Consider the following 15,820-nt stretch of genomic DNA (forward strand, 5'->3'; position numbering starts at 1 on the left):
CCAAAATGACATGCTTCTGATCAGGCAACCACTTAAATTAATATAATATTATTAATATTATGTTGGGAGCCACCCAGAGTGGCTGGGGAAAACCGGCCAGCTGGGTGGGGTATAAATTATAGTAGATGGTGATAATGAAAGTAACCTAGACATCCGTGACCTTGATTTAATAGCATTATTTCAGATCTGTACAAAGCCATTTTTTTAAAAAAAGTTTGTTTCAATTCCTCAAAAAACTGAATTTGGACATGATACAAATATTGGCGGGTGGCGCTGTTGGTTAAACCACAGAGGCTAGGGCTTGCCACTCAGAAGGTCGGCGGTTCGAATCCCCGCAATGGAGTGATCTCCCATTGTTCGGTCCCTGCTCCTGCCAGCCTAGCAGTTCGAAAGCACGTCAAAGTGCAAGTAGATAAATAGGTACCGCTCTGGCGGGAAGGTAAACGGTGTTTCTGTGCACTGCTCTGGTTTGTCAGAAGCAGCTTAGTCATGCTGGCCACATGACCCGGAAGCTGTATGCCGGCTCCCTCGGCCAATAAAGTGAGATGAGTGCCGCAACCCCAGAGTCGGCCACGACTGGACCTAATGGTCAGGGGTCCCTTTACCTTTTTTTACAAATATTGGATAATCACTTTTCACTGAATATTAAATGCAAAAAAGGGAAGGGGAATGGAATGAAATGTGTGGATGCAGGAGGTACCTGGTAGGTGGACAGCAGAAAAATAGGAAGTGTGATTTGTGTTGAGTCATAATCTCACTGTGTGACTCATGCACTGCAAGCTTGACCAAACTAGTCATCAAAGGTATTAATCTTCACTTTTAAACTTCTCAAGCAGGCTGTCAGGGGCTCAGGAGCAGAGGCACAGGGAAGAGGGGAGATGGAGAGCGAGGGGGAGGAATCCGAGGGGAGCGTAGGAGGGGACAGTGGTCCGAGGGATTCCATGAACCTCTCCAGCGAATCGGAAGATTCACAAAAGGGGGCGCCAGTGGCCAGGGGCAGGGGATTCCCAAGGGGAATGCCCCAGGAGCAAGGGGGCAGCAGGGACTCCCAGAGCAGTAGTTGGAAATCAGGACCAGCTTCCCCACCAGAGCAGAGTGGGGGGGAAGAGTCCCAGGTATCGGGGCCAGTGCTTTCCCCACCAGGGAGAGGAGACGAGGCAGAGCTGACCACGCCTCCATCGGAGAGTCAGGCAACGGAGGGGAAGTCAGATCCGGCCAGTGTCACGGAAGAGGGAAGCAGTGATAGAAGCAGTGTAACGGCTAGGAGAAAGGTCACTGGGTTGGCGCGAGAAACAAGTTCAAATGTACAGGAGCGCGGGACAGCAGAGAATGAGGATTGGGAACCGGGTCCTAAAGCCCGCCGGAGGCAGGGGGAGGAGCTAAGCGACTCAGCGTCGGAGGAGTCCAGAAAGGGCAATGCCCCGGTGGGCAGGAGGACCCGCGCAGAAGGTGGAGCAGGGCTAGGATCTTAAACTGGTACGGAAGGGGAGGAGATTCAGATGGGACTTCGCCGATCTAAGGTCTAAGACGTAGGGCTGCACGCTCTGGCGTTGAAATGGAAACTAAACTTCAATAAAGACTTTTGTACATTACATCAAGTTGGTCCTCTGTGAGCTGGGACCTAGAGGCAGCTCTGACACAGGCCTTCTGTTTTCTTTTGTTTTTCCAGCAATGTCCTAATTACTGGGGGCTGGCATCAAAGTTCATACTGAACAGAAGCTCTTCCATGGTCCCAGATAGCCTTTAAGCAGGCATCTGTTACTAACTGAGTTATCTTTGACTTGCTGCTAATTGGGTAGCCTTAATATTCGTGCCACTTGCTTAGCCAGGAAATGCCATGTATTATCTTGGCCGACAGCCCCAGGAAATTATTTCTGGTTTGTGTATACCTTGCCAAGAAGCAGAAAAGCATAAACATACCCACATTAGCATTTTCACTAGTGCTATCCCTATCTACTGCCAGGTGTAGCATTGTCTCTTTCAAACCTTTACTTTGTGGGTCAATACTCGGTTTCTCTTTTGCAATCCAGATGTTAGGAAGAAACAGGTTAAGTGGCTCAACGGTACCTTCCAGAGTAGAGATCTGCAAAACCAAACTAAATCATATAAGCATCAGTATGTTGCATTCCTCTTGTAGCAAGCTGACTGACATTGAGTTAAATTTTTGGTCTTTGTAGCTCAGTATTGTTTGCCATAACTTGCAGTTGCTATCTAAGGTTTCAGACAGGACATTCTCCGCCACTGAATTTCAGCACTTCCCCCAAACTTGCTTTGTGCAATTCAGCCTCCAATTCTGCACAGGCTTCATATTCATATTTGTGGAATAGCCAAAAAAAGATAGGTTTTCCCCCCCTGCCATCTTAAATTGTCTCGGGGGAACCCTTAAGTGAAATGCTAATAAAATATAAAGCTGAAATGTGTTTGTATGTCTTTTGTGTGTATTATTAACACCTGCATTTCTTGTAGTTTTAATAGAGCAGGATAGTGCAGCAGCTCAGCAATATGTCCGGCAGGGATGTCCAAATTTGCTACGAGCTGAGTTGTGGGCCCTGATTCTGAACGTTTCCAGTCAACCCGAGGTAAGTAGCAAAAGTGTAGTAAAAATGTAGACTTGCAGCAGCTACATACCCAATAGCTAAATTATAAACAATGTTTGGCTGCGTTATTAAGCGTGATGCTAGTTTTGGTTTATTGTGCACAAGGTCACACAAGGGTGTTTGTGCTCATTTAACAGTGTTTTTCTGACTTTTTTTAACTGAACCTCTCTTTCCCTAGTTTATTTTGCGTGCTCAGGTGGAGACCCCTGCGCCCCCGAGAGACAGCCCGAGAGCAATGAAACACACATGACAACGTGTTTTGGGATTTAAAATGGCCACAACTTTATTATCAGTTTCAAATGTAGGAAACCTTGGCTTAGGCATTGGGCTTGTATCCCTCTCAGACCCCCAGTCCGGGGGACTGAGGCACAGCAGGGTTAATCGGATCGGAGGGGGCACTGCAAAACACATATTTACACAGCAAGCCCCCCCCCCCCCCGCAGAACTGATTTATTGGCAACCTATCACTGTACGGCCAGTGACTCCCTTCACACAAAACCCTTTAAGGGGGAACCCTGAAATGCCACCGCGGGGCGTGTGTGTTTGGATTTGATATCCCGCTTTATCACTACCCTAAGGAGGCTCAAAGCGGCTAACATTCTCCTTTCCCTTCCTCCCCCACAACAAACACTCTGTGAGGTGAGTGGGGCTGAGAGACTTCAGAGAAGTGTGACTAGCCCAAGGTCACTCAGCAGCTGCATGTGGAGGAGTGGAGACGCGAACCCGGTTCCCCAGATTACAAGACTATCACTCTTAACCACTACACCACACTGGCTCTTGTGTGACCACTGCACGCCCCCCTTTAGGAATGATAGAGGACAAGATTCTGCCCAAGGCCTAAAACCACCACTCGAGACCATGAAATTGCGGTCTCACCACCAAGACAACCTACAGCTGAAAAAAAACCCTCAGCATCCTGACAACCAATCCTGCAGGCAACTCCTGATACTGTCCAACCAGAGTTCATTCCCTAAGGTGGTCAGGTGCACCCCGTCAGGTCTGAATAATTCTACCCTGCTGGGTTTGATGTCCTCATGGTGAACCACTTGGCCGCCAAGACGTATAATCGCAGAGCGGATGGCCCAGTTGATTTAGAATCATAGAATCATAGAGTTGGAAGAGACCACAAGGGCCATCGAGTCCAATCCCCTGCCACTGCGTAGTTCAGTCTGGAAGGTTTAAGGGCACCCTCCCATTGCAAGCACGGAAGACGTTCGGACCACATATTACTGTACTGTGAAGTTGGAGTGGCAGCCCTGCAGGTGCTCATCCACTTGTGGAGCTGCCTTCCTAGAGCTCCCATGACTTTGCCCTGCCTCATTCCCATCCTCACAAGTGCAGAGGCTCTGCAAGGATGCTGAAGCTGCTTTCACTGCCCCCGTGCCTCGCTCCCCATAGGCCATGGCTGCTGTGTTACGCTTTCCGTGTGTGTCCTGTCTCTACAAAAGTCGCAGACCTGGCTGCCATTTGGTTTTTTTGTATATTAGATTTTGTTGCGATCGCATAGAAATTATTCAGTTTGGTTTTGTATTTTTTTAACATTTTATTTAGTGTTTATGACTTTTGTTGTGTTGTTTTTATGCATTGTTTCCATGTTGTAAGCCATCTTGAGCATAGTTTGAACTGTGGAAAGGCAGCATACAAATAAAATTATGTCTGTGTGTATGTAGAACTGTGTACAGTGGTACCTTGGGTTACATACACTTCAGGTTACAGACTCCGCTAACCCAGAAATAGTGCTTCAGGTTAAGAACTTTGCTTCAGGATGAGAACAGAAATTGTGCTCTGGTGGCGCAGCGGCAGCGGGAGACCCCATTAGCTAAAGTGGTGCTTCAGGTTAAGAACAGTTTCAGGTTTAGAACGGACCTCCTGAACGAATTAAGTACTTAACCTGAGGTTCCACTGTAAGTTGAACATTTCAAATAAGAGAAACCTATTCCTTGCTGTGAAAAATTGGCATGCCATGGAATGACATAAATGACCTCCCCTCTGGAGTAGCACCACTTCTCTTGCCTCCCCAATACTTTTTCAGCTTCTGTTCTTGTCTCTGCTGCCCAACATTTTGCTTCAGTATTTTTTCTGAACGTGCCACCTAGCCTGTGCTTCTATTCATTTGCCTTGCTTTCTTCCTCTACTGCTCCAGATAATTTCCCGAGCCTTCTTGCCACATCACGCCTTCTTCCTATTGGAAATGGGCTTCTCCATAGGTCTTCTTTCCTTTCTTTCTACAGCACTGTGGGGTAGCTGCTTCCTTCTGCCTTTGAATATGTGCAGGTCTTCCTCATATGTTCCTGTACTCACACGGCCTCCCTGCACACATTAGGCAGTGGCATAAGTATCACATTCAGCTATCGCGTAGGGCCTGTGACATCATTACTGATAAGCCACACAACTCCCCTTCTTGCATATTCTGTTTCGTGTGTGTGTGTTTGTATCTTCTTCTTCTTTGGCGATCACTCGTAGCCTAGTAAGATGTCTTCCATAAACACAGTTTTAACAGTGAGTCTGTAAGTGACTGTGGAGGCCAGTTCTCGATCCACACGTCCTTCCACAGTGGGGACAGAGGTTTTCAGGTGAGAGTTGATCACAGTGAGGGTTTGGCAAGCATGCCTTCCTCTTAGCGCATTTCTCCCTTTTGCCCTGAGTTTGAGCATCTTCAAAACCCATGGCACCTTTGGTAAAGGCTGTTCTCCGATTGGAGCGCTCCCAGGCCAGTGTTTCCCAGTTGTCGGTGTTTATACTACAATTTTTAAGATTTGCCTGGAGAGAGTCTTTAAACCTCTTGTGCTGAGCCACCAGCATTACACTTTCCATTTTTAGGTTTGGAATAGAGTAGTTTCTTTGGCAGACGATAATCAGGCATCAGCACAACATGACCATATATTTAATTGGTTTGCTCATTTTACTTTACATTTGCTCATTTTGCTTTATGTTTACTGTTTGGTTGATGTGCTGCTCTACCTCTGTGCTGCAGTAAACGTTGCCTTAATTTTTCTTTAAAATGCTCAACACAGCCTAGCTAAACAGATCATGACTTTATTAGTCTTTATTAGTCAGCGTATCGTGCTACATGCTTGATACTGTAGATATGAAGATATTATTTTCAGTTAATTGAAATTAAGAGTACTGTAAGGGATCGACAGATGATGAATAAGTGGCATGCATGGGTGCATGAGAGAGAGAGAGAATTTATATTATTCCTTGTTATATATGATTGGGAGTGGGTTGACAATAAGATGATAGCTGTATCTAATGATGAAAACAGACTTCAGTATTTTAAAAGCACTATTGGAAAAGATTTTGCTAAGCTTAGGGGAAAATGTTTGGCTTTTTGGTGCATATGCTTACATCAGACCATCAAGAATAAATAATCCAAGAAGAAGTAATGGATTATACATTGTTGAAAGAGAAAACGCTGCTTTTGTCATAATGAAAAACATTGTACCAATGTTGTGATGGCTAATTAACTCTGAATTGTTCCAAATTATTCTGACAGTTAAAGCCTTGCTTATTTCCTCTTTTCTAATAGTAAACAGATGAGAGAGATTAATTGTAATTGGCTGACTTCACTACATACCACAGTAGTGGTACTATATTTGTGGTATTTTTGTCTTAATTTGTCAAGTAAAATATCTAAAGAAATGGTCAGTTCAGAGTGCCACACAGCAACTACTTGAAACTGCTCCAACAGTGCCCTAGCTCACTGCCATGCAGTTCTGTCTTATCAGATGATCTGCCCTTACTTAATCTTGCCAATCATAGCTAGAAGCTGTTTACAGTGTTGTGTAGACAAGCAACCAAGTATGAACCTTGCCCATAGCAAGAAATGTTACGGGGTAGGGAGCTAACGGTTATGGTGGAGTCATTGTAAGTCAATGTGAAACTCCCAAAACCCAATATGTCAGCTCGCAAACTGTTTTTTCTGTGGACCAGTTGAAAATTGCCAGAGTCTAGGCCATGTAATATATATATTTTTTCTTTGCTGAACGTATTAAAGTACACATCTAGGTTACCATAGTCTTTTAGGGGAAATAAGTCAACTGTTCCAGCATTTATATTATGAAGATCATTTCCCCAAGACTAAAGCCTCCTTAGCCTGTTTGATAATCTTGCTCTGATTTTAAAAAATAAATTGTGTTAGATGGGATGAAGATTTTCTCAACTACAGTCGTACCTAGGTTTTTGCCTAAAGGTTTCCCCAAGACTAAAGCCGCCTTAGCCTGTTTGATAATCTGGCTCTGATTTTTAAAAATAAATTGTGTCAGATGGGATGAAGATATTCTCAACTACAGTTGTACCTAGGTTTTTGAACAGCTTAGTTCTCAAAAGTTTTGGCTCGTGAATGCTGCAAACCCAGAAGTGACTGTTCCGGTTTGTGAACTATTTTTGGAAGCCGAAGTCCGACGGGGCTTCCATGGTTTCCGATTGGCTGCAGGAGCTTCCTGCAGCCAATCAGAAGCAGCACTTTGGTTTCCGAATGTTTTGGAAGTCGAATGGGCTTTTGGAATGGATTCCGTTCGACTTCCAAGGTACGACTGTACTGTGAAGCCTTTTCACAGACTACTGAATGGAACTTGCATACCTCCAGTGGTCCATAGTTTGAGAACTTCTGGCATGGCTAATCTGATAACACAAGAAGAATTTATTTGGATTAAGACCAAAACCCTTTCTAATCCCATCAGTCTGTTTCCCACAGGAGATAACCAGAAGCCAATGGGAACCTCAAAATCAAGACATGGGGGTAGCAGTAGACTCCTGCTTGTGTTTTCCAGCAATTGGCAATCAGAGGATCTGTGATCCTCGCAGAAGCATATAGCTACCATGACCTTGATCAACTTATCCTCCATGACTTTTTTCTAATGCCCCTGGAAAGCCACCGAAACTATGTCACCACATCTTGAGGGAGCCAGAGAAAGAAATATTTTGTTTAATCTCTCCTGAATCTTCCACCATTCCGCTTTATTGACTAGCCTGGATTCTAGTATTTTGAGAAGGGGTGAGTCACTGCTTGCATAATTTTACAAAACTCTTTCACTTACTCAACTCCCCTCCCCATCCTAAAAAATTCAAATCACACTAGCTATGGCTATCAAGTATATTTTAGTATGATAATTTTGACTGTCATAGATATGTATATTTATTGCACAATTAAAAATATATATTTATAGTGTAATTTTTAGAAGCAGTTAAATCAGAAAGTATGTCTTTCTAATTCAGCCGTACTGTTAAGTTTTGGTCCTAGAATTCTCCCTTGTGCCATTTGTAACTGACTAAATGGCTGAGCTGGGGACGCAGGTGGCGCTGTGGGTTAAAGCCTCAGTGCCTAGGACTTGCCGATCGAAAGGTCGGCGGTTCGAATCCCTGCGGCGGGGTGCGCTCCCGCTGCTCGGTCCCAGCGCCTGCCAACCTAGCAGTTCGAAAGCACCTCCGGGTGCAAGTAGATAAATAGGGACCGCTTACCAGCGGGAAGGTAAACGGCGTTTCCGTGTGTGGCTCTGGCTCGCCAGATGCAGCTTTGTCACGCTGGCCACGTGACCCGGAAGTGTCTCCGGACAGCGCTGGCCCCTGGCCTCTTGAGTGAGATGGGCGCACAACCCCAGAGTCTGTCAAGACTGGCCCGTACGGGCAGGGGTACCTTTACCTTTACCTTTAAATGGCTGAGCTACTGTTTCTTTGTTAATGTATGTCAGTTTCCTTCTCCATTTTTGTGCGGTAACTATGTCTACAGAAAAAGCCAGGATTCATAGCAGCACATAGTCCAGGCATGCTCTGTAGCCTCTTTACTTAGCTTATCTACAGGGCCGGATTACCCATAGGCGCTAGGGGTGTGGGGCACCCGGGCTCCCAGGGGCGCCATGCTGAGAGTCCAGGGCCAAGATTTTGAATCTGGGGAATGAAGATCCAGGCCAGGCCAGACTTTTTGAACCTCTAAATCTTACTTAGAGAAATAGATTTTGTTAAGACACTGAAAGGTACAGCAAAAGCTTTTTGGGAGAAGTGTGTGAACATTCAAATACACTCATTTCAGAGGAGAACATCTAATTTGAACCAATTTGTGTTCCACGAAGTTTAGGTACAGATGCCAATTTGCAGTTTAGAACAACTTTATACAAATAGGTTGTTTACAGGGGCACAAATATAAAAATAAGCAAAAGGCTAACGTACTCATGCTACAGACTTCTTTGGATATATGAGCACAAGTTCATAGGACACGTTGATGATGTATTTGAAAGGCAGGAAGTACCGTACGTATATTAAAATCACATGGAACTCTAGAATCTATTAGGGTTTTTCTCTATGTCTAATAATAGAAAATGTGTCCACGTTCCAGGAATCTGAATATTCAGTTGAACCAGTCAGTTTGTCACTGAAATTAACAACAGAACACTGAAAGCGCCAGATGTATTGTTCTCAAAGAATTATAGCATCTCAGGGAGTTTGTGCATGCACACCTGCTGGCAGTATTGCAAGTCTTAGCCTGATAGGAAAACACTAAAAGTGCATATTATGTTGTTAGGTATGATTGAATGCCTAGAATAAGGAGCACTCTCTGGTTTGTTCCTTTCAGATTTCATGTCATACTGTCTCTTGAAGAATTGATGCTCACTAGGGCAGCTTTGAGGCAGGCTGGTTGAAAGCAGTCTCTCCTTCTGTGGCTATTATGAGATATAAATAATCACAACAAATTGTGTGTTGTGAAAATATACACATTTTATTTTATTTATTTTATTTTAAAATTTTATTTATGCTTTTCAGATTTATACATTTCACCAATTTAACAATCATTTTGAACATTTCAAAACTTGACTTCCTTCCCCCTCTTTCTGCAGTTCCTTAAATTTATTTTTAATACCTTCTGCATATCCCAATTAACTAAATTTTTTCATTTATTCATCTACGTTAAATATATACTCTTATAAAACTGCAGGTTATTTCAGTAATCCTGCCAGTGTTCTTATCTGTTTACAGTTTATCTGTAAATATTCAATAAACCATTTGCATTTTTTTTAAAAAAAAGTTTGTTACCTTGTTTTCTTATTCTTCCGGTAAGTTCTGCCATTTCTGCATATTCCATAAGTTTTTGTATCCATTCTTCCTTTGCTGGGACTTCTGCTTCTTTCCAATTTGGGGCGAGTAATGTTATTGCCGCTGTAGTCGCATACATGAATAAGTTTCTATACATTTTAGGTCGTTCCGTCCCTATAATTCCCAAAAGAAAAGCTCCTGGGGGTTGTTTTTTTACAAACGTTATTTTAAACATCCTTTTCAATTCATTATGTATCTTTTTTGGTCAATAGTCAGGATGATTTATTTGTTGGAACCAACCATTTACCAATAATACCCCTTGCCAAATTTCCCAGATGTATCTATTTTATAAATATTTACAAGCCACACATTAAGTGTATCAATTTGGCTTACATAATACAAAATACAATGGTACCTCTACTTACGAATGCAATCCATTTTGGGGTGCGGTTCGCACCCCGAAAAGTCCGTAAGTAGAGCGCCGCTACTGCGCATGCGTGAAGCGTGCAGATTGCTTCTGCGCTTGTGGCGAACCTGGAAGTGTACTTCCGGGTTTACCGCATTCGTAACCTGAAAAGCCGCAACGTGAAGCAAACGTAACACGAGGTATGGCTGTAGAATAAAAGGTAAATGGACCCCTGACCATTAGGTCCAGTCGTGACGACTCTGGGGTTGCGGCGCTCATCTCGCTTTATTGGCTGAGGGAGCCGGCGTGCAGCTTCTGGGTCATGTGGCCAGCACGACTAAGCCACTTCTGGCGAACCAGAGCAGCACACGGAAACGCCGTTTACCTTCCCGCCGGAGCGGTACCTATTTATCTACTTGCACTTTGACGTGCTTTTGAACTGCTAGGTTGGCAGGAGCAGGGACCGATCAACCCGTCACGGGGATTCGAACCGCCGACCTTCTGATCGGCAAGTCCTAGGCTCTGTGGTTTAACCCACAGTGCCACCTGCGTCCTTTGCTGTAGAATATCAGCCCATAAATATCTGTAACACATAATTAAAAACATCAATACATGCTAATTGGTTAAAAAGATAACTTCATCTTGTTTTCAGCAGACAAATAGCAATGGTGTAAAGGCAATGGCCTTGCGGGTATGTGGTTCCTGCATGTAGGAGATAGGTCAACTGGATGGAGCTGTATTCTCCAAAGGAGCAGGTACACAGTCTGGCATCCTCCTTGATCTGCCTCTGTCACCAGAGGCCCACATGACCTCTGTGGCCAGGAGTGGTCTGACCATGACAGGATCCCCAGAGACCCCTCTATTTCCAGATTACCTCCCGCCCACTTGAAGCAAAGACCAAATCATGGGTATGTCGTGCTCTGTGCATTCAGCCGGGAACAACCTGAGACAGTCCTATGGTTGCCGTGGAGCCATGAAATCCCGAGCTAATCCAACAGCAGCCTCAGCTTGGCATGGATGTTGAAATCACCCAGAGTTATTGTTCGGGATTCCTCCAACACCACATTTGGGATACCTCAGCCAGCCCAGTAAGGGAAGCTGTTGAGCGATAGTAATATCATTGCATGTGTTTTCATTAAGAATATCTATTTGATTTTCTGAGAGGATGCCCCTGTTTTTATTTTTATTTTAGTTTCAGTGAAAAGTAGAATTCAAGCGAAGGAGCTATGGATCTGCTATAACTGCATTTCACGGAGCTTTAAATTATTGAAAACACACACAGTATAACAAGATATTTGTCATGGTAATGAATAATTCAAATTTAGTTTCTGGAAACCTGATGAGATTAGATTTGTATTTCTACTGTACTATAGACTGACTAGTCACCATGAAGGACTTCTTTGGGTTGTTATCTATACCGTAATTTATTTATAATTGTGTTTGCTGTGCTTCTTCAGTTTGAAATTAATAATAAAAGCTTCCTTCATGTGATAAGCAGATAATATATATTTATATAACTTTTTTATTTGCCTTTTGCCACGTAATGCCACCAAAAGTGACATTGAAACTATGAAACTCCTGGCATTATTTTATGTTATTTTTGGGAAACAAAGTAAGGTGTGTGTTTGGGGTTTTAAAAGGTTTCAGGGAAAAGCTGTAGTTTTTTGGCCAGCATTCCTTTTGTACAACAGTACCATTGCATGAGTAAAGCTCCCCAGTGATTCTATGTTAACTGAAAAGTGGGACAGCCTATTCAATTAAACCACTATTCAATCTAAACCACTGAGCCTCTTGGGCTTGCCGATAATAGAAGGTCGGCGGTTCGAATCCCTGCAATGGAGTGAGCTCCCGTTGCTCGGTTCCAGCTCCTGCCAACCTAGCAATTTGAAAGCTCACCAAAAGTGCAAGTAGATAAATTGGTACCTGTCTGGCGGGAAGGTAAACAGTGTTTCCATGCACTGCTCTGGTTTTGGTGTTTCGTTGCTCCAGAAGTGGCTTAGTCATGGTGGCCACATGACCCGGAAAAACTGTCTGTGGACAAACGCCGGCTCCCTCGGCCTGTAAAGCAAGATGAGCAGCACAACCCCAGAGTCCTCTGCAACTGGACTTAACTTTCAGGGGTTCTTTACCTTTTAAAGGACCCCTGGATAGTTAAGTCCAGTCAAAGGTGACGATGGGGTTGCTGCGTTCAGCTTGCTTTCAGGTTGAGGGAGCCAAAGTTTGTCCACAGACAGATTTCTGGGTTATGTGGCCAGCAGGAATAAACCACTTCTGGCAGAACACCGTGACGCAAACCAGAGCGCATGGAAATGCCATTTACCTTCCCGCTGCAGAGGTACCTATTTATCTAGTTGCACTGGCATGATTTCAGACTGCTAGGTTGGCAGGAGCTGAGGCAGAGCAACAGGAGCTCACCCCATCACAGGGATTTGAACCACCGACCTTCTGATGGGCTTGCCGAGAGGCTCAGTGGTTTAGACCACAGCGCCACCCGCTCCCTATAACTCATATAAGGCAGTTTAGAATATTGACTAGTTAAAAGTGCACACATATCAGACCTTCTCTGAAGTATTTCACTTGTGTGATTTCATCAGCAGCTGATAATTGGTTCTGCCCCCTAACCCAATACTTAGCATTTTGCTTTTCCTCTTGTTGTTGTTTAGTCGTGTCCGACTCTTTGTGACCCCATGGACCAGAGCATGCCAGGCACTCCTGTCTTCCACTGCCTCCCGCAGTTTGGTCAAACTCATGCTGGTAGCTTCGAGAACACCGTCCAGCCATCTCGTCCTCTGTCGTCCCCTTCTCCTTGTGCCCTCCATCTTTCCCAGCATCAGGGTCTTTTCCAGGGAGTCTTCTCTTCTCATGAGGTGGCCAAAGTACTGGAGCCACAGCTTCACGATCTGTCCTTCCAGTGAGCACTCAGGGCTGATTTCCTTAAGAATGGATAGGTTTGATCTTCTTGCAGTCCATGGGACTCTCAAGAGTCTCCTCCAGCACCATAAGCCTTTCCTCTACCCATCCACTATTCTGCACCTGACTCCAGTTGCTGGGTTTGGGGTTTCTAGTAAGCAAAGTGGATTTTGCAAACCAAATATGGCCAGTGTCATGGAATAGAGCCTCGGAAGCTGTCGGTGTAATGGCCCCCTAGTGCACAAAATAAATGCCCTTAGTTATAGACGCTATGCTGAGAGAGGTAGAACTTGCCACAAAGATGCTGGTGTTTTTGTTTTTTTGCAACATTCCTACCTATGTAGTATGTAGACATTGTTCTTAATTATGAAGCTTGTATAATATTATGTTATAGGTTCATATTTTGGATCTTGGCTCTTTCCCGTTAATGCAGGGTTGCGGTAACATCCAATGACTCACCACCACATATTCTTAGAACTTTATTTTTTAAAAAACTTGTAAATTAAGCCGTGTCTATAGGGCACCGACATAGTGTTGCTTATTCATGTGATATGCTATATAAATAACAAATCCACTTTCACATTCATGTGAAAACTTTTTAAATTTCAAAAACAGGAGATCAGTTCATCATAGTTCAACATACCCGTATTTTTCACTCTATAACACGCACCAGACCATAACACGCACGTAGTTTTTAGAGGAGGAAAACAAGAAAAAAAATATTCTAAACGAAATAGTGGATATATGATTTTTGTGGTTCATGCTGTGGCCACAGACATGTGATCTGACAGTAAGTCTGGAGTAGCCCAATGCAAAAATCCTGAGGATCCATGTGGATCCATGCTTTGTAACCACGGAGGAGGAAAGGAAGGGGAACCATGGATCCTCTGCTCACGACTGCAGCAGATCTCCCCCCGCCACCCGCAGGCATTCGCTCCATAACACGCACAGACATTTCCCCTTACTTTCTAGGAGGGAAAAAGTGAGTGTTATGGTGCAAAAAATACGGTACGTAACTTGTATTCTACTTATACAAAGCCCCATTCTATGGACAGGTTACTGTGTTTGGGAGAAAGGCTTGTATACCTGATAAGTAGATTATTTATATATATTCTGAATGTATCTAGTTCGCATTCCTTTTCATCGTTAAGTCTTGTCCTTTGCACTGTTGAATTTTTTACATCTTCTTCCATCTGTGGAATGATGTGCAATTGCCTATCATCAACTTCAAAATCCTAAAATAGAACAAAATGTGTTTATGGAAAAAGCAGATAATTTAATACAATAAACACAGTTGTGATGTGTATATTTTACAACTATTATATTTTCATATGCTGCCTTAAAAGGAGAACCAAGTTTCTATTATCTTTCTCTTCCCCCCCCCCTCTTTATGCCAAAGTGCTTGCAGTGACCACCTCCAAAACTATGTTAGCCATCATGACATTTGTATGCCAAGTCATTAATTGTATTCTTCCAGCTGTGGCTTCTGTCTCCCTGATAGGATCCATGTGAGCTGTGTTTATGGCTGTATCTCTGCTTCTAGGTTTTGCTTGGCTAGAGTCTGCTTCTAGCCAGCTATGTTTGTGAAGAGGCTATAGCTTTGCATAAATTATTTAGAGGAATACCACTGACGTTCTTGGGAAAAATTGTTAACTGTTACCCTCCAGTTTCTTGCCTCATGAATTTAGCAGAATTCTTTTTCCCCTGCAGTTTTATTTTATAGGCTCTTTAAGTTTCACCCTCTTCTGTTGTATACTTAGAATACGATTGATTGATTGTTTGATTGATTGATTGATTGATTGATTGAGGGATGGATGGATGGATTGCTACCCCAATGTATGCTGACTTTCAGAGCAAAGCCCTCCAGGGTGGTTCACATAAAAAATAATAATTAGTTATTTAGAAAATCTCCATTTTGCTGGCTGGCAATAATGCATTTATTATTACACGGGTTGCAAAATTTGCCTTGGCTGCAAGTAAGTTGAGAGCTAGGCACCAAGACAAGTATCATAAGGGGGAGTGTGAGACATGGACTGCTTAACTTATGCAAGAAAGATTTTTGCATTTTTGCATGTTTGCTTCGCTGCTGTTGCTGCTGCTGTTCAGTTTTAAATCAGTTATTTGTATCCTACGCATTGTTTGTATCCTAAGCTTATAGCTTTATTTGTATCCTAAGCTTATAGCTTTTAGCAATAAAGATTCATTCATTCATTCAACTGAGAATATTTAGAAAATATATAAAACCATTATACAGATCCAAAACTATCAATAGCATGTTAAAACAATATAGAGCTTAACACATGTTGTTGTTTAGTCGTTTAGTCGTGTCCGACTCTTCGTGACCCCATGGACCAGAGCATGCCAGGCACTCCTGCCTTCCACTGCCTCCCGCAGTTTGCTCAAACTCATGCTGGTAGCTTCAAGAACACTATCCAACCATCTCGTCCTCTGTCGCCCCCTTCTCTTTGTGCCCTCCATTTTTCCCAACATCAGGGTCTTTTCCAGGGAGTCTTCTCTTCTCATGAGGTATTGGCCAATTCTCATGAGGCCAAAGTATTGGAGCCTCAGCTTCAGGATCTGTCCTTCCAGTGAGCACTCAGGGCTGATTTCCTTCAGAATGGATAGGTTTGATCTTCTTGCAGTCTATGGGACTCTCAAGAGTCTCCTCCAGGACCATAATTCAAAAGCATCAATTCTTAACACCTAATTAAATGCATCTTGAAATAAAAATGCTTTTTAAGATCCATTTAAAAACTTGCAAAGATGGAGCCACATTTTTTTTCTTTTATATTGTCCTTTGGCTCCAGGAGGAGTTAGTTACTAGAGTTACCACACTTCATGAAGACTTGATAGTTTTCATTGCCTGGTTGTGCGGAAGGAA

At 43.4% G+C, this 15,820-nt stretch overlaps 1 protein-coding gene across 1 annotated transcript in view; it reads left to right on the plus strand.

Annotated features, from left to right (window-relative positions):
- TBC1D19 (TBC1 domain family member 19) overlaps positions 1-15,820 on the plus strand; it is a 70,407-nt gene that overhangs the window by 21,162 nt on the left and 33,425 nt on the right. The window contains exon 11 of the mRNA XM_083755007.1: positions 2,467-2,579. Coding sequence (XP_083611133.1) covers positions 2,467-2,579 — 113 coding nt within the window. The remainder of the gene's footprint in view (positions 1-2,466; positions 2,580-15,820) is intronic.

The sequence above is a fragment of the Podarcis gaigeae genome (assembly GCF_964106915.1).
Source record: "Podarcis gaigeae genome assembly, chromosome: 9".
Taxonomy (NCBI): domain Eukaryota; kingdom Metazoa; phylum Chordata; class Lepidosauria; order Squamata; family Lacertidae; genus Podarcis; species Podarcis gaigeae.